Source organism: Monodon monoceros, unplaced genomic scaffold (assembly GCF_005190385.1).
Source record: "Monodon monoceros isolate NGI ecotype Baffin Bay Population unplaced genomic scaffold, NGI_Narwhal_1 Super_Scaffold_4, whole genome shotgun sequence".
Taxonomy (NCBI): domain Eukaryota; kingdom Metazoa; phylum Chordata; class Mammalia; order Artiodactyla; family Monodontidae; genus Monodon; species Monodon monoceros.
Genome location: NW_021703781.1, coordinates 64739107 through 64757944, shown reverse-complemented (window position 1 = coordinate 64757944; position 18838 = coordinate 64739107). Strand labels below are relative to the sequence as shown.

Below are 18838 nucleotides of genomic sequence, written 5' to 3'. Positions count from 1 at the left end.
AATGTAAAATATCTCACTAATACTTTCATGTTGATTACATGTTAAAATAAGATTTTTAATGGATTATATAAAATATATTATTAAAAGTAATTTCACCTGTTGAATTAAAAATTAAACATTATACATGTGCTTACATTGTATTTCTATTGGACAGTGCTCTTAATAATTAGCAATTAACTCCGTTGTTAATTTATCCTTAACTCCAATATTAATAGTATGAATTCTTACTCCCTTTTCAAAAAGGGAAAAAAATGAGGTTTAGTGAGGTGGAGTAACCAGCCCAACCGGTAAGGGGCTGATTGGGATTTCCAGCCAGTCTGTCTCCAAAAGCTGAATTCTTTCCTCCCTGGAAGTACCAGAGAGCACAGATATGGGATCCAGAGGTAGGAGTCCTGTGGGCCAGCCTCAACTTTCCAGCAGGAAAATAAATGTAGCTTCAGACACGTAGGTAATAGAACTGCCAACAGTGTATGAAACCCGGCACATCAATGGTGAGCCTCTAATGGTTCTATTTGTTCTCAGACAACAACATAAAGTCAGACATTTCCATCAAGATAGAAAAATATAATAGAACAAAACAAAGAGATGGGGCTTCCCTGGTGGTGCAGTGGTTGAGAATCCACCTGCCGAGGCAGGGGACACAGGTTTGTGCCCCGGTCCGGGAAGATCCCACGTGCCACGGAGCGGCTGGGCCGGTGAACCATGGCCGCTGAGCCTGCGCGTCCGGAGCCTGTGCTCCGCAACGGGAGAGGCCACAACAGTGAGAGGCCCGTGTACCTCAAAAAAACCCACCAAAAAACAAACAAACAAAAAAACCAAAGAGATGTGTGCCATCTCTCGCAGAGGACTACATTCCTAGGATTCCAAGCATCCCGAAACATGTTATTTTTGTCCTAATGGAAGGAGCTCCGCTAATATACCTAGATGTCAGGGGTGGTCAGCAGCGACCGGAATGTAGAATGTCTCATGCCAGGGGTGAGCCTGGCACTAGCAAGGGCAGGGACAGTCGTGTGTGTCAGGGAGACTTCTGTGGAATGGAAAGGTCTCCGTGAGGTCAGAGAGAACTCTGGCTTGGACACAGGTCTCCCCAGATTTCAAGACCAGACCTCTCAGCCTGTTGGAACCTCGCTGGAAACATTCCAGAGGGAGCCCCACCCAGGCCCTTCCTGTCTGATTAAGTGAGTTGTGTTTCCAAAATGTGATTCAACTTTATCACCTCAAAAAACAAATACGCAGATTGATAAGGGAACACGGCCTCCTGATTTTTTAGGGGGTGAGGTGGGCATGGTGTACCCACTGTCCTGAATGTTTCCTTATTGCTTTCTGTATTAGCCTGTATTTCTAATGCAATATTAGCTCAGGGTTCTTGCTAAAGCCGACAATGATTCAGCCTGTCGTCACTGCTGGAGGAAGAGGTGAGTCCCAGAGCTGGTGCCCAGGAGGCCCAAGGACCCGGTCTCTGGGTGCAATAGTCCATTCAGGGGCCCTCCTCGCATTCCTTCTTGTTGGGTACCGAGGGCCGATGACTTCTCGTAACCACACCGTGTGACTCAAGCTGGACTTGTGGTTCATTTAACCTGGCAGTGGTGCCAGAAGAATAGGTATGCTTCTACCTACCCTCTTCCTCCCCCACCTTCCTCTTACAGTCACCCAGGGCACCAGAAACAGTAAAACTAGTGGTTTAGAAGTGGCTGAGCTTCAAAGGCGACTGGACCTGGGTTTGTCTCCCAGCTCTGTCCCCACTCCCTGGGAGCGGTTTAAAACCCTGAGTTCCTTCATTGTGAGAGATCCCCACCCCCTGCCCTCATCTCCTTGCTAAATAAGAATCATCACTGCCTTGAGGACGGAGCTCCCTCAACCAGCCTTCAGATTAAGCCCTCTTCCTCCATTCTGATCATTCACCTCCTCCGCACGCAGGCTTGGTTTGTGTGAGAGGTAATCTGCAGCTAGTACAGGTTCTTATATCTGGGCCCTAGCATTGATTTTAATGTGCAGCCAAGGCTGGGAACCATTGACAAGGACAGGTGTTCTCAGACCAATAAGCGCACGCATCTCCTGGGGATCGGGTTAAAATGCTCAGTCTGATCCAGTAGGTCTGGGTAGCGCCTGAGATTCTGTATTTCTGCCAAGCTCCCAGGTGATGCTGCTGCTGCTGTTCCCTGGGGCATCTTTCAAGTAGCAGGCGTCTAAGGCAGACCCATTTCACAGATGGTGAAATCGAGGCCCCAGGTGATTTGTTTGAAGAGACTGACTGGTAAAGTCTAGACTTGAACACGTCTGCTGACTCTAGAGTTTGTTCTGTCCTCTTTATAAATAATAGTGCTTCATTACTGCATACAAATAATTGACGTAACCTCTCAAGAACACAGTGAATGACATGAGAATTTTTCAATGTTCCTCATTTCATTGCCTCTCCCTGTGAAGTGCTCAAACAGGACCCTTAAGGGCATGTAATAAATATAATACTCTATTATTATAGAACCATTCTATGTAGATAGTAATGGAATATAATCCTCAATATGTAGGTAATAAAATAATATTTTAATTGCATAGTGTTGTTTCTAGATTGTTGATATCCTTTATTATATTCATACAAATTTTTCATTATAAATTGTAGCAGTCTTTACTTTGTGTCAGGCACCATGTCTGGTGGTTCGCATGTATTATTACATTTAATCTCCACAGCCACCCTGAGAGGGATTATCGTCATCTCCATTTTGACAAGAAGAGTGAGGCTTACAGGGAAAAGTAACTTGCCCTCTACTGTGTGGTAGAGCTGGGATTTGAACCCAGGAGTCTGACCACGAGGCTACATTTATTTTAAGCTGGCCTTGCGTTTGTGGCTCCACATGGAGGGGCCAGAAATAGTTTTCTCCTTTTTGGGTGTTCCTGCCCAGGGTGACCCCCTGGGCGAGGGGCTGTGTTAGTGGCTCTTGAACAAATAAAGATGAAGATGGGCATGTCTCCTGCCATGGGTCTGTCTGTCTGTTTCTGTCCATCTGCCGCTGTGTCTCTTTTTCTTCCAGCAGCGTTGCTGGCACCTGCTCTGATTCATTTGCTCATTTCCACTCTCCAGGGCTTGCTGTTCCTCCACAGGAGCCCACTGGGATCCCTTGGCAACCTGAAGCCTTCCAGCTGCCTGGTGGACAGATGGATGCAGGTGAAGCTGTCAGGATTTGGGCTGAGGGAACTCAAATATGGCCGGACGTACAGAAGGTACAACGAGAGAACGACGGACCGCTCGGGTAACCGTTGGCAGATCTTGCACCCACTAGCTGTCAGGAGAGGGGTAAAGGGCTCCTTATTCCACCTCTGCTTTCTGAGGCTCACGTGCACGGCTACCTGCAGTGGGCCTCCCTCTGGGGCTGATGGTATGTGGTTATTCCAGCCACCCAAGGAGATGAGAAAAAAATAACGCCCACGAGTGGCACGAGTCCATGGTGGGGTGTCTGAGTTAGGAGACTAGCTCCCACCCTGGCTTAGCTGGGTGACCTGAAGTGAGTCACTGCCCTTCTCTTCAGTCTTCTGTGTCTCCTCGCGTCTTCTTCCTGTGCTCTCAGCGGAGAAGGCACGACCTGCCAGGCACCTTACAGATGGTGAGCTCAGTAGTTCTCCAACCTCTCCGCGCTCCGGTATCACTTGAGAAGCTTTAAAAAATATGCAAGGGGCTGGGTCCCACCCCATGCCAACTGAATCAGAATTTATGAAGAAGGGGTCTGGGCATCTGTATTTTATTTATTTGTTTGTTTACTTATTTATTTGGCTACACTGGGTGTTAGTTGCAGCATGCGGACTCTCAGTTGAGGCATGCATGCGGGATCTAGTTCCCTGACCAGGGATCGAACCCCGGGCCTCCTGCATTGGGAGCATGGAGTCTTAGCCACTGGACCACCAGGGAAGTCCTCGTATTGTTTTCTAAAAGCCTCTCAAGTGATTCTGATGGGCATCTCAAGATCAGACCCACCGCCTGGAGTCCAACCCTCCTTTACACGTGCGCGAATTGAGACTCTACGACTCTTCCTACTTGTCCAAGTTACTGAACACTCCTGAGTCTCACCTTGCACTGTCCTGGGCCCTGACGAGCCCAGTGCCCTCCACCTTGACTGCCTGTCTCTGAAGCCGCACACTCCCAGCAGCTTTGCTGTGTGTACATCGGGAGGTTTCTATAATATGGGGGCAGGATGGTATCTTGCAGAGAAAGGTAAAAGGGGGAAATTTTGAAAACCTGCTAGCAGCCACTTCTATCTCCCCATCCCCCAATATATTTTCTTTTCATGATTATAACCTATAATGATATAAACCTATAAACCTCACTGCCAAAGAAATGTAGATTTATAAAATATACAGAATACATACATCTGTAGAGACAGAATGCAGATTGATGGTTGGCAGGACATGGGAGGTGGGGGAAATGGGGATAAACTGCTTAACGGGCTCAAGGTCTTACTTTGGGGTGTTAGAAATGTTTTGGAACTAGGTAGAGGTGGTGGTTGTACAACATTGCCGGTGTACTAAAGGCCACTGGATTGTTCGCTTTCAAGTGGTTAGTTTTATGTTCTATGAATTGTTAAATCATTTTTTTTACTGTAGGCAATATAGAAAGGGAAAAGGAAAAGGAAAGCCACCTGCGACTGCACCGTTGTGAGTTAACTGCTGTTAACATGTTAGGGCAGGATCATCCTGATTATTTCCTCCCTATTCACACACACGGACCCCCAAGTGTGTGAATATGGAGAAAGTCTAGAACCATCAGGGCTGACTTCTCAGGGGCTGGATGCTTTCACTGCTCCTGTGCTTCCCCGAGAAAAAAGGAGCGGCTTTTCCAGTTCCACCCGGCAGCTGACATCCTCGGCTTTGCAGAGCTCTGCTGGACGGCTCCCAAAGGTGCCCCTTTCAGACACCCTGAAGGGAGACGTTTACAGCTTTGCCATCCTGATGAGGGAGCTGATCCACCACCAGGACCGCGAACATTTTGATGATCTAAACCTGGCACCAGAGGGTAAAGCTGGGAGAGACTCCTTGGCCGGCTTTGGTCATTCGGGCTAGCTTTTAAGTGCTTGTTTTTATTGTTTTGTTAAATGTTTATTAATTTAGAATCTATTCCATTCTTTTATTTTTAACATTCATATTTTTTTAAATAATTAGAAGACAAATTGAAGTTTGGTTACCAAAAAAATAATAATAATAATCAAGAAACTCAGAACTATATAATTTATTCAAGAAGAGCAGCCCGAACAGTTCTGTTAGAAAATGAGTCAGATTGTGTCACTTCTCTACTCAAAATCCTCCCTTGACTTCCCATTTGGGGAGTGAAAACTAAGTCCTTACAATAGCCTGGAAGATCACTGGAGGCCTCTGATGGGGCCTCTATGACTTATATTAGTGTCCTAGGGCTGCCGTAACAAACAACCCCAAGCCTGCTGGCTTGAAACAGCAGAAATTTATTCTCTCACAGTTCTAGAGGCTAGAAGTTCAAAATCAAGGTTCAGCAGGTCTGAGCTCCCTCTAGAAGCTCTAGGGAAGATCCATTCTTTGCCTCTTCCAAGGTGGCTGCCCCAGCGTCCCTGGGTTTGTGGCCATGTAGGTCTATGTAGAACCATCTTCACATTGCTGCCTTCTCTGTATGGGTCTCTTCTGTATGTCTCCCATGAGGACACTTGTCCTTGGATTACGACCCACCCAGATAACTCAAGAAGATCTCATGCTGTGGCCTCTGTCTGGGTATCTCTTACCTCATATTCGTATATGCAAATTTGCCTCATTCTTTCTTAAGGACAACAAAATTTGTCATTGTAAGGCTCTGTCGTATATTATCTATTGATAGACATTTTGACTGTTTTCCATTTTTTGCTGTTCCAAATTACTGCGATGAGCAGTCTTGTATCTTTGTGGGCATGTGTGAATGTTCCTTCAGGATAGATTTCTGTTCATGAAATTGAAGAGGTAAATGTATTTTATTCACTTTTTTTTTTTTTTTTTCTCGATACGCGGGCCTCTCACTGTTGTGGCCTCTCCCGTTGCGGAGCACAGGCTCCAGACGCTCAGGCCCAGCAGCCATGGCTCACGGGCCCAGCGGCTCCGCGGCATGTGGGATCTTCCCGGACCGGGGCACGAACCCGTGTCCCCTGCATCGGCAGGAGGACTCTCAACCACTGCGCCACCAGAGAAGCCCAAGGTAAATGTATTTTAAACATATTTAAAATTTTTGATAAATGGTGTCCAATTTTCTACTTACAAAGGATATATTCAGGTTTGGGTTTTTTTGTTTTTTTGGCCAGGTTGTCTCTTAACACATTCCATGAGGGAATTAAGGGCAAAAGCAATGGGAGGTGAAGCAAAATTTGATCAAAATTGATAAGAAAATGTATAGCAGGTGGAACCCCCTGGCACTTTTAATTTCTGCTTTGGCTGCACATTGGAATTTCCTGGGAAACTTTAAAAGCTGCTGAGGCCTGGATCTTAGACTCAGAGAATCTGATGTCATTCGTTTGGGGTATGGCCTGGGCATCCGGGTTTTTAAAGTTCCCCAGGTGATTCTAACATGCAGTTCAGGTGGGGAACCACTATCTTGGAGAGAGGATATGGAAGTGTGTGTGTGTGTGTGTGTGTGTGTGTGTGCGCGCGCGCGCGTGTGTGTGTTTCTGTGTAAACCCAGCCCACTCTTCTCTCTTGATTTTTTTTCCCGTCATTTCTTTTTTATTGCCTTGCCTACCATTTCTAGCCCATCCCCAGTGGCCTATCCCAACTCTCATCTTGAGATCATCATGCATTCCCTGGAGACGTTTTCAAGTCAGGAGGCTTTCTGAGTGTGCTAGTTGCTTTGAAAGCAGATTCTGATCCTAATCTGTGGCTGAATGAAGCAGATGTGAGACTCATCCTAAAAGGTTAATCTCAGATCCAGGGGCATCTGAATTTGGAACCCAGCAGCTAGACACATCTTCCCTCCGCTGAACCCAGGCAGGAGCCCACCTACACTTGCTAAGCTCAGCTGCCATGTGATTGTGCCAACGGGGGGTGGGGGGGGTGGGGAAGGTGTGGGAATGCTGTGAACAATCTGTATATTTCCCCCTCATTGTAGTCCTCTGCTCACCAGGGTAAATGAGAGCTGGTCACAGGGGACGATAGATACACAGGACCACAACCAGGAAAAGTACAACGTGCACCTAATTTATGGAGAAACACACCCTTCCATTAACTTCTCATACACCCCTGCCAACAGTCCTGGTACTGGAAACAGTACGGATTCTCTGCGCACACTAGACCAATGGTTCTCAAACGTTTTGATGGGCATCAGAATCACCTGGAGGGCATGTTCAAACAGAATTGCTGGGTCCCATCCTCAGGGTTCCTGACTCAGTAGGTCTGGGGTCAGGCCTGAGAATTTGCTTTTCTATCAAGATCCCAGGTGATGTTGAAGATCCACAGTCTGCGGAGCACTGGCCTAGCGTGGCCCCTCGACCAGTAAGAGCAGATCATCTGGGAACCTGTTAGAAAATCACGTTTCAGGCCTTACTGCAGACCTTCTGAACTGGAAACTGGGGGTGGGGGTGGAGTGAGGCGTGGGCCCAGGGTCTGTGTCTAATTAGCTCCCCAGGTGATTCTGATGCCCACTAACATTTGAGACTTGATTTCCCCTCTTCCTATACTGTCCCCGTAAGAAACAGGTCACGATGTGAAATCTTCACCTAAGGATGGGGGTGTTTGCTCCACCACCTTGAATGGAGAAATATCTACATAAATTATTTGGAATTTATTTCTACAGGTTTGTCTATTCTCTCCCATTTATTTATCCGTTCAATTACCTATTATATTTCATTTATGATATTTAAATATAATTTATTATATTATATAGTAATTTTATATTTTGAGTTATAATCTAATACTTTTTTATTTATTTTGTGGCTCAAATTGTTTTATCTTTGACCATTTAATTTCAGTTGGCTTCTGTGTACTTTGACATACACTCATTGCAGTGTTTTGTTTTGTGCTTTCTTAGTTTCTGGTGTATAAGATGCTTTAGCCTCATCTTGTATTTTTCCTGCTCCAATACTAGGAATCAGCTGCTTCTCTCTCTCTCTCTTTTTTTTTTTTTCCCGGTACGCGGGCCTCTCACTGTTGTGGCCTCTCCCGCTGCGGAGCACAGGCTCTGGACGCGCAGGCTCAGCGGCCATGGCTCACGGGCCCAGCCGCTCCGCGGCATGTGGGATCTTCCGGGACCGGGGCATGAACCCGTGTCCCCTGCATCGGCAGGCGGACTCTCAACCACTGCGCCACCAGGGAAGCCCCTCAGCTGCTTCTCTTAAGAAGCCCTGGCTCCTGTATTGGAGAATGAACACCTGGACACTAGATGTGCTTGTTGCTACTGGGATGCTGTTGCTTCTAGCCCCTCTCATGGACAGAGGAAGATAATATGTGGGTATATACTAACCCATATGTATACACACATTCATATCTCTATCTCCATCACTGATCCATAACCTCCCTTTCCAACAGCGAGAATCCTGGCTCCCACGATCTGCCATCCATTTACTTATTTGTTCAATCCCAGTATTTGCGTACAGTAGTTTCAGCGTTCTTCATCTGTACCTCCCTGAGAGGTGATTCTACCAACTGGAGTATAGTGGTTTTGAGTAGTTCCTTTTGACTTTAGTCTCACCGTCTCTAGTTGTTTCAGAAGTTACTTACGTCGGCACTTTACCCCCATCCCCTTCAATGAGATTAGGTCACACATTTGTAAAACAGATTCTTTTGTCACAGTCTGCATTCTGTCTTGCAGTTGTCCAATCTCCCAACTGATATTTTTTTTAATTTGCATTCTTTAAGGTTCACTCTTTGTGCTGTAAAGTCCTATAGCTTTTGGCAAATATGTAGTGTCACGATGCACCAATGCAATATCGTGCAGAATAATTTTATGACCCTAAAAAAATCCCCTGTGCTTCCCCTAATCAACTTCATCTCCTCCCCCAAACTCCTGGCAGCCTCTGAGCTATTTTCTGGCTCCATAATTTTGCCTTTTCTAGAATGTCATATAAACAGAATCATACAGTATGACTATATGACTTCAGTCATACTTTTTCAGACTGGCTTCTTATACTTAGTAATACATTTAAGATTCATTCATTTTGTTACACCACAGTGTTTTTTTTACCAAAACACAAATACATTGTTCTCAAAATATTATTTCCTCTACAAAACCTGGTTAAGCAGAATGTTTAATAAATGTCGGTAAAAGCCAATGAGGAAGTGAAAGAAAGTAGGTTTACAAAGTGGGACACAGAGGTGGGACATAGTAGTTAACATTTATTGTTTGTTAAAATAACTTTTATGTAACATTTTGTATGGAATGCAAATTGCGTAAAGCACACTGCGGATTTCTAATACCAAATGCGTATACGCTCCTGAAATCACATGGAGATATGCTTCATTTCAAGAAAAGTTCTATTAGAAAGAAAATTAATCAAAAAAAAGATTAATTAGGGTGTGCTTATATGTTTTAGAGTCCTCATTTTCCAGGAGGATTCCTAATATTTCTTGTAAAATATTCAGATTTCTCTGAAATTCTAATCTGTTCAGTTTACTTAAAAACTCAATTTACAAATTTAAAAACGTGTCTGTTTAAAGTGAAGTGTCCTGAATGGCACAAAGCTCAGACATTTAGCTACTTAAACCCCAAATGGATTTCAGAAATCATCAGCCAAATCAAGGACCCCAGGGCGTCAGTGCCGCCTCGACCTTCCCTGTCAGAAGAGAAGGGAAATGAAAAGATGGTGGTCATGGTGAAGGCATGTTGGGATGAATCTCCAGAGAAAAGGCCCACTTTCCCTTCTATCAAGAAAATGTTATGGGGGCTTCCCTGGTGGCACAGTGGTTGAGAGTCCGCCTGCCGATGCAGGGGACGCGGGATCGTGCCCCGGTCCGGGAAGATCCCACATGCCGCGGAGCGGCTGGGCCCGTGAGCCATGGCCGCTGAGCCTGCGCGTCCGGAGCCTGTGCTCCGCAACGGGAGAGGTCACAACAGTGAGAGGCCTGCGTACCGCAAAAAAGAAAAAAAAAAAAATGTAAAACAAGAGCCTATAGGATCTAGAAATGCCCCTTACATCTGTCATCTGAAAAGAAAACATCTGGTGTTGCCGTCTGAAAAGAAAAGAATGACCCATCCTGAAATCTACATTTCTGCATGACTATGACGATTGGCATGGAGCATGTCGGGAAGTGGGGGTGATGGGGAGGGCAGTGAAGGCTACTGTTTGTTGAGTGCCCACTGGGTACCAGACACAGCCTTAGTACTCATTATCTCCCTGAATCTACAGAGTGACCCTGTGAGGTATGTATTATTATCGTCATTTCCCAGATGAAGAAACTGAGGCTCAGAGGGTGCCCCTCAAGCTCACAGGGCTGGTAAAGGACAGGCTCTGTCCTGCCAGGCGGCCTTTTGGCCATTGTCATTTCACTGCTGTCCATCGGCAACCCTTAAGTAGGAAACCTTAAGGGCGAGACATGTTGTCTTGGAATGTATACTTGGAAGTTGTGCTCCACTGTGGCCCTAAAGTTCTTGGAAAAAGACTTAAATCTCTGGGTTCTTTTAAAGCCGCGTGAATGTACTGAACAGTATGGTGAGCAAGCTGAGAGTGTACACCAATCACCTGGAGGAGGTGGTGGAAGAGAGGACCAACTAGCTGATGGCCGAGAAGAGGAAAGTGGATCAACTGCTGTGTACAATGCTGCCCAGGGATTCCAAAGTAGCAGGGGCCTTGACAAAAGAACCAGGAAGCAACACCATCGCTATTTAAGGAGACCTCACACGGAGAGACTATTTCCTGTGTTCTTTTTCTAAGAGAATGTTAGTCTCTTCTAAAATGCGTCAAGCATTTTGTGTGTAATTTGGTACACCTTGTAAAGGGAGATAGAGGCAAGGCCCTGGAATCCACAGGAATTAGAGAAGGCAGGTCTGTAAAAGATGGAATATAGGGGATGCAGCAAGAGGAAGCGACCACTAGATGGCGCTCTAGTTTCAGGAGTCCAATTAATTACTACCCTCAGCATATTCAGATTTTACGTCTGCCCAAATGCTTTGCACAGTACAATAGGCACCAATAACTTCAGGTTCAAAACTTGCTTATTTTGGGCTCTGTTATCACCTGTGCACTCTCTAAACACTTAGAAGAGCATCTGCTGTTAAAATTCCAGCACCCTTCTTATTTGTCTTGACAAAGAAATGGGGTTGTGGATTTGAATGTGTCAATGTGAGATTGATTGATAGAAGCAGAAATGTTAATTTGTGGATCGATGAATGTTTACATTTGCTTCCACATCTGTAGACTGAGTCGTTAAAATCAAATTCTATGACCAATTGGGGCAAATGAAATTCCCTCAGGGAGAAAATCTTTTTGAAAAGGCATTTATGTGAACTGCTTCTCACCCCTCCCTGAATTTATACCCACCAATTCAAATATCTCTTTAGAGAAAATGCAGGCAGAGAAATGAGTGTCAAAAGAATCCCTCTAGATGATGGATTTTTGTGACCCCAAAATCTAACCCACCGAAGAAAAAGATCTACCAGGGAGACTTTGTAGGGGTCTATAGGAGACAAGATGAATGCTACTGTTCAAAAACGATCCTATTCTCTGGTTTCAGCTTCATTGGAGAACAGCTCATAGCTGGAAGAGCTGTGGAACCAGAGCATTTACAGTCCATGACAATCTTTTTCTCTGACATTGTTGGATTCACAAAACTCTGTTCTCTCAGCTCCCCACTGCAACTTGCGCAGCTCCTTAAGGACCTGTACAGTTTATTCGATCACATCATTAAAACTTATGATGTGTATAAGGTGAGACACCTGGTTCCTGGGTTGTGGAGACACACATGACCCTTGTAGGCTGTCTCCGGGCATGAGTGAGGATTAATCCAGCCCTAGACCTCAGCCAGGAGGAAGGTTCTATTTCAGGCTGGCAGTCTATCTCAATTCATGGCAGAAACTCAATATTTGACTCCTGTTTGTTTTCTTGGAAAAGGGCTTGATTCATCACAGATGTAGGTGCTTGTCAAGAATCATCAGTTGTTCCCTCTGTTTCCTTCCATTATTTTATCTCACAGTAAACACATTTCTAAAACAGGCATTGACCTTCTTCTGGCTAATTCCTCCAGTTCCCTCCTGAATATATTTTTTCCACATTCAGAGAGGCTCACATTTACTCTCCTTTAAAGATTGTCTTTGGATCTGTCGTGAGTCTCACTTCTGTTACTGTGCCCTTAGCAATTCAGGTGAAGATAGACCCCCAAGCTTAGACTATGAGACTCACGGCTAAAGGTCAGACAGCAACCACCCGCCTAGTGCTACACTGGGGATGTATGAACAGGGTCACCTAGAGTGAACAATGAATCTTGCAGGGGAGGAGAGCAACATAATAATTTGGCTTCGTTCACTGGTGGTGACGATGAGGCCACTTTATGTGCTTTCTGGCTGTTCAGATGGGGCCAGATCATGACTCCAAGGTGCCCATGTTCACACGCACCTGGTGGGCAGCCACTAGTTTACCAGCTCTGACCATGATTGCAGGACTCTGCCTGTGGTCCTGGAATCAGGAAGACTTGGGACAGTGCAATCATGTCCCCTGGCAACACATCCTCAATGGTTATCCCCCCAAATTCCCCAAAGATGTTGCCTCTGGTCAAGAGCAGAAGGAAAGATGGTACAGGTAATCACAAAGAGCAGATCACATTCACCCAACAAAAATGGAAGCTGCTCTGCTTAGACGAGCCTCCTCTGGGATTTCCTCTCAGTGTTTTCTTCTTAGCTACGTTTTGCATGAACTAATGCTAAAATCAGTTTATATTGCTAAAGGATGTACCCATGGTGGGGAGAGGTAGCCTAGAAGCAGTTAGACTTGTGTACTTGTTGGCTTTGGGTAATTTTAGGGTCACCAGGAAGCAGACGTGGTCTTATTGCCTGGCTAAGGCCTGAAATTCCACATTTTCCACATCATCTTTGGATTCTGCTGAAAAGCAAATGTATCTGGAAGGGGCTGTAACTTTATGCTTACACTTGTCGTTTATTCTCTGTGGTGAATGAAGGATCTGAAAGATGATTTTATTAGGAGGATTGGGGAAAAAGAGGACAGATCAGGCAGGTACATACATTTATACATATTTTGTATAGTATAAGCATATGTATAATTGTATCTAAGAGCCCTTGTGTGGAGTGAAGACAGTTCATCTTGGATAAGATGGATTGCACTTGATGGATCCATGTGATCCTTCAAGATCTACTCCATCAGTATATTGCTGCCTGTCTAACTGGTTTGGAACTAGGATTGGGGAAATATAATCACCAGCACTCTCAGATTTCAGAGAAGAAAGCAGAGACTATGGGGAAGAGGGTGGGGGAAGGAAGGCTTTGTAGGAGCCAGGACAAGAGTAGGAACTCGAGGAAATGCTGGGACTTGGATGGAATGAAGGTCAGGGAGTATGACCCTTCAAAGGATGTGGCCTCAAACAGGATCAGCAATGAGGGGCCTTGTCTCTGACCCCACCGTCACCCCCAGCCTCCCTCATGATGAACACAAGGCCACTTTCTTGCTTTATTTTCAGGTTGAAACCATTGGAGATGCATACATGGTGGCTAGGGGACTTCCCGTCCGGAATGGTACCCAACACGTGGACGAGATTGCCACGACGTCCTTGCACTTCCTCAGTGCCACCATCCGCTTCCAGATTGGGCACATGCCTGAGGATAAGGTTAAGCTCTGGACTGGCCTCCACACCGGTAGACAGCACTGAGGGCAGGTGGCCTTGTGGTCCAGATACAGCAGCAGGTAGTTCTAAATTCGCATCCTAGGTCTGAAGCTTAATTTAGGAACCCTGAGAGCAAATGGTAGCATCTTCAGGGGAAAGAAAAGATTGAATTCTCTTTGCATGTGTATTTCTAGTTAGTCAGATTGCTTGGTAACAAGGACAAACAAAGACTCCAAGGCGTTGAACCCAAATTAGGAGGAGCCCCCGAACCAGGACATTTATTTGGGCTGCTTTCCCTCCATGCCTCTGCATCAAATGCCCTTTGATATGTTCTGTTTTTGTCAAACTCATGGGCTTGTGACTTGTGCAGAAGTGACCTGTACTTGGTTTAATGCCATTCTGTTACCGTCTTGAAATTCTTGATAATTTTTGAGTGGAAGATCCCTTATTGTCATTTGAGACTGGGCACTGCAAACGATGTAGCCAGACCTGCTCTTACTTACCCTCCACAGCTTAACTAAAATAAAACCTGACTCCTAACCAGGATGAATTACTCCCATGTTTGTGCCACTGATGCTTTGTTTACATCTCCAGTGCATGAATAACACTGTCATTAATTTCTGTCTTAGTTTGGTTGTTGTAACAAACTACCATAGACTGGGTGGCTTAAACAGCCCGCATTTATGACAGTTCTGGGGGCTGGAAAGCCTAAGGTCAGGATTCTACCCTGGGGGATTCTGGGGAAGCCCTCTTCCCTGCTTGCAGAGGGCTGCCCTCCGGCTACGTCCTCACGGTGCAGGAAGAGAGAGAGCTCTCGTGTCTCTGTCTCTTCTTATAAGGACACTGGTCCTATCATGAGATCCTTCCCTCTCACGACCTCTCCAAACCTAATTACCTCCTAAAGGCCCCACCTCCTCATCATATCGAGGTTAGAGCTTCAGCATGTGAACTGGGGTGGGACACACAAACACTCAATCCATAACAGTTGATTATGTTGCTTTCCACCAAAACTCTATGGGTTCTGTAGTTTGCCTCATTGTAAACCCTGAGGTCTATTTCCAGGCTTTGCCCCCAGAGGCTACTTCACGAATATTTATTGACTTGCTTTTGTTGACCTGATTTGCACTGTGGAGTCCCACACTTGGGAAATGCAGACTGGTCATGCGCCTCTGTCCTTCCCTTTGCAGGTCCCGTGGTGGCTGGCGTGGTAGGAATCACCAGGCCCAGATACTGTCTGTTTGGAGACTCTGTGAACATGGCCTCCAGAATGGAAAGTAGCAGTTTGCGTGGGTATCGTTTACAGCACTTTGCAAACACACGATCGCTGTCCCTCCTGTCCCCTATCTTTAACCAGAGAGTATTTTTAGAAGACCCATTTGCATTTTGTCTACTCTTTTCCATCTGGAAGATAAGATCATTATCCAATTCAGACAACACTGGTCACAAGCTTTGTAGATGGGTTTTTGCACTGTGTTCTCGATGGAGCCATGTAAACACACATGACATCTCCTTCCAAGACTTTCCATCCTAAACAGTCAGGTACACATATAGTAAGATCATTTAAATAAGGAGCAGCAGTTGGCAGGCTTTTTCTAAACGGGGCCAGACAGTAAATATTTTAGGCTTTGGGGGCTATAGCCTCTGCTGCAACTATGTAACTGCTGTTGTTGTGTGAAAGCAGCAATTTGCAACATGTAAAAATATTGGGTGTGTTTATGTTCCAATAAAACTTTATTTTGCAAACACAGGTGGTGGGCAGGATTTGGCTTGTAGGTGGTAATGTGCCAATCCTGCTGTATAGTTTTGGCGATGCCAAAGAAATCTATGGCCAGGAACTCCTGGGGACATCAAATTCTTTTGCATTACAATAATTTTATTGTATTGATTATTACTAGACACATATATGCCATTTATCAGCTGAGACATTTATCAGCTGGAAAAAATAATTACTCAGTGATTTAAGTTTTGAAAAGTTTAGGTTAACATTCTTTTGAATTTGTAAATCTGCCACAGTATATAAAAACACACAAAAAATCTTTTCCCCTGTGATTACTTTGTTGTCTAAGTTAATCAACTGAGTCTCAAATCCAGATTTAAACATCTCTCTTAGCTTGTAAGTAAAGAGCTCAAGGACAAAATATGAAATTGGAAATGCTGATGTAGACTCCACACCTGACTTTAGCTGCAGTTCTGGTTACAGAGGACATTTTCAGTGGTACATCCCAGCTCTGGTACTATCCCAGGGAGCCTGAGGACCCCAGCTGCCCTCATCCATCAGGAACACCAACTTGCATATGGACTCCATTCCATCTTCTGTTTCTAAACCGAATGTGTTAAAGCTTGAGCAACACCCAGCAGCATCTGAGCAATGCCTGAATGGTTGGTGATACCAGTCCACGTGTCCTAGACGTGAGAGAGGTTGTCTGTGATTTGTTTAGTGAGAGGTGCTAGCAGTCCAAGAACTTGAGCCATGAGTGTAGTGTTCCCTCCCCACAGCAGCCCTTGCCCCACTGACATCCATATGAAATTCACAACCAAGGTGATGACTAGGCTAAAACTGGTTTCTGGCAGCTCTCGGGATTCAGGTCTCTCAGAGAACTGCAGGCGCCCTGCTGGCATTGGGAGGGTGTGATTTGCAAAAGAGAAAAAGAGAGGCACCATTCCAGTCAAGGTAAGACTGGACCAAATGCGTGCCCACCCCACCCCCCCACCCCATTTCGGTCCCTGAAGGAGATATTGAGGAACTTGATGGGATGAGTGAATCTCCATGCCGTGGTTCGTGGAGACCACTAAGGTCCATGTGGAGGCTCTCATGACTGTGAGGTTATCTTCCTCCAAAGAGGACTGTACAATTCCCTTAAGTGGTCAAACATGGAATCTGTGACTTTGGCTCCAACCTAGACCAACCTCTTGTGTGATGCCTCCTTTCTCTTTGCTACACTGGTCTCCTGGCTTCTGCTTGAACACCCCAGTCTAGTCTCCCACATAAGCAACAGCAAATATAAGCCCAGGAATTATAATGTCCACATTCTTCTATTTCCCTTCTCCTGAGTCTAAAGTGCCCAGGTGGAGGGGATGGAAGCCCATTGGTTTGGGGGCACTTGGACCTCATCTCTACACATTTAAATATCTCTTCCCTTTCTCTCTGCCTTCCTTTCCATCCTGGCTTCCTGTCCATCACTGAAACATACCATGATACCTTCTCATCTTTCTGATAAGCATTGCCCTTTCTGGGGGTGGCGGTACTCCTCTTGAGATGTTCTCAGGAGTGTCTTGGAGATGCTCACAGTGGGAGTGGTGAGCGGTTACTATGACATTGGGAGTTTGAATGGGTGTCAGGGTCCAGGGAAAGAAGTGAAAGGGAGGAGGTACCTTCAATTCCACAGTTTGCTAAGTCTGGCTCTGGCATGATGAATTTCATCAATGGACTTCAGGTAAGAGGAAGATTTTTCTCGATGTCAGCAGTGTAGACCTAGCTTTGAATCCTGTCCCACTTGTTCCTAGCTGTCTCATTTGGGGGCTTAGTTTTATCATCTGTAAAATGGGAATGGTGATAATACTGCCCTCAAAAGGTGGCTGTGAGGATTAGTTGTGAACCTGTATGTGAGGTGTTTCACTTGGTGCCCTGCTCATAGTAAGAGCTCAATAGATTTTATTATTATTTTAAAAAGATTTTCTTTGCAACAGACTTTAGCCTCCACTGGCCCTCACCCCATAGACCATCGCTGACTGTCCATCTAGGCTTATCGGCAAAGTCCAAGGATACGATCACGATTTCATCTATGATGAAGCTTTTCCCTCACCAAGGCAGCTCCCGCCTGATTGCAGTTCTGGCTACAAACAACGTTCTCAGGAAGCGAGTAAGGGCGACCTGAGTTGTCTGCTGAGAGACCACACTTGATAGGCAACCTCTCCTGCTCTGTGACTCACCAGCTCTCCTTTGCTTCCCACAGGGCAAAGGAGAGCAAACAACCTTCTGGGTGAAGGGCAAGAGGCTTCACGATCCCACTCCCCGACTTTACTGAGGATGACGCTGAAGTCCCAGAGATCTTCTGAGGTGAGTATTTTCTTCAAAGGTGTTTGTGTGGTCCCAGGAAAGTCCATGAGGTGTCTTAAATATCCCCTTCAGGGGTTGTAGTTCCGGGGTATTGAGTCAGTCTCCCAGTAGGGGGAGCCATCTAGCTGGCCTCCTCTGTCCACCCTGGAGTCCTGTGGCCTAGAGCAAAGGTGGAGTCAGATGAGCTGGACACAGTGAACTCATTTCCTGGGAGACCAGGGCTGCCGCTCCCAGACTGGCCAGCGAGCCTGCCTCCCCGCCAGAGGTTTCCAGCGCATTAGCTTGCGAATTTGCAGTGAGTCCAACTTTATTCTGGGAAAGGGGAAAGCTGGAGGACGAAGCCTGGGGCCAGGGACCTGCCTTTCTCTGCAAAGTGCCTCCTCCCTAACCTTTGGTGTTTATTATCTTTATCAGCTAATCGGCCTGCAAGGACCTAGAGGCCCACAGCAGAAGGCATCTCAGGAATGTTTTCAGGGGCTAAAGCTCTAACTGAGGGGTGAATCACTGAAATCCAACAGGTTCAGGCCGTCCCAGGCAGGCAGAACCCCTGCAGTCAGTGGCTGGAAGGCCTGGCCCTGAGCTCTCACTTCCTGTGAGCACTGCAGCTTCCAAATGGATCATGTCCCATTCTCAATTTATTGCTTCATTTCTTTCTTATCCATCGGCAGGACTCTTCTTCTGCCCAGAGGTGGGCAGCTGAATTCTAGGAACTTCACAGACTCCATTTTCTATGACACGATTCCATTTTCATCTTATTTATTTATTTATTTATTTTTGGCTGCATTGGGTCTTCGTTGCTGCACGTGGGCTTTCTCTAGTTGTGGCGAGCGGGGGCTACTCTTCATTGAGGTGCGCGGGCTTCTCATTGCGGTGGCTTCTCTTGTTGTGGAGCATGGGCTCTATGGTGTGCGGGCTTCAGTAGTTGTGGCGCATGGGCTCAGTAGTTGTGGCTCACAGGCTCTAGAGCACAGGCTCAGTAGTTGTGGCTCTTGGGCTCTAGAGCACAGGCTCAGTAGTTGTGGCGCACGGGCTCTAGGCGCACAGGCTCAG

The 18838-nt window shown here is 45.9% G+C and overlaps 1 protein-coding gene across 1 annotated transcript in view; it reads left to right on the top strand.

The window, feature by feature from the left end:
* Positions 1-17787, top strand: part of LOC114908575 (guanylate cyclase 2G-like) — a 41505-nt gene extending 23718 nt beyond the window's left edge. Inside the window, 11 exon segments of the mRNA XM_029244823.1 lie at positions 3077-3245; positions 4805-4999; positions 9685-9847; positions 10589-10726; positions 11632-11827; positions 13588-13762; positions 14919-15017; positions 16303-16376; positions 16379-16402; positions 17685-17722; positions 17724-17787. Coding sequence (XP_029100656.1) covers positions 3077-3245; positions 4805-4999; positions 9685-9847; positions 10589-10726; positions 11632-11827; positions 13588-13762; positions 14919-15017; positions 16303-16376; positions 16379-16402; positions 17685-17722; positions 17724-17787 — 1335 coding nt within the window.
* Positions 17788-18838: the final 1051 nt, after the last annotated feature.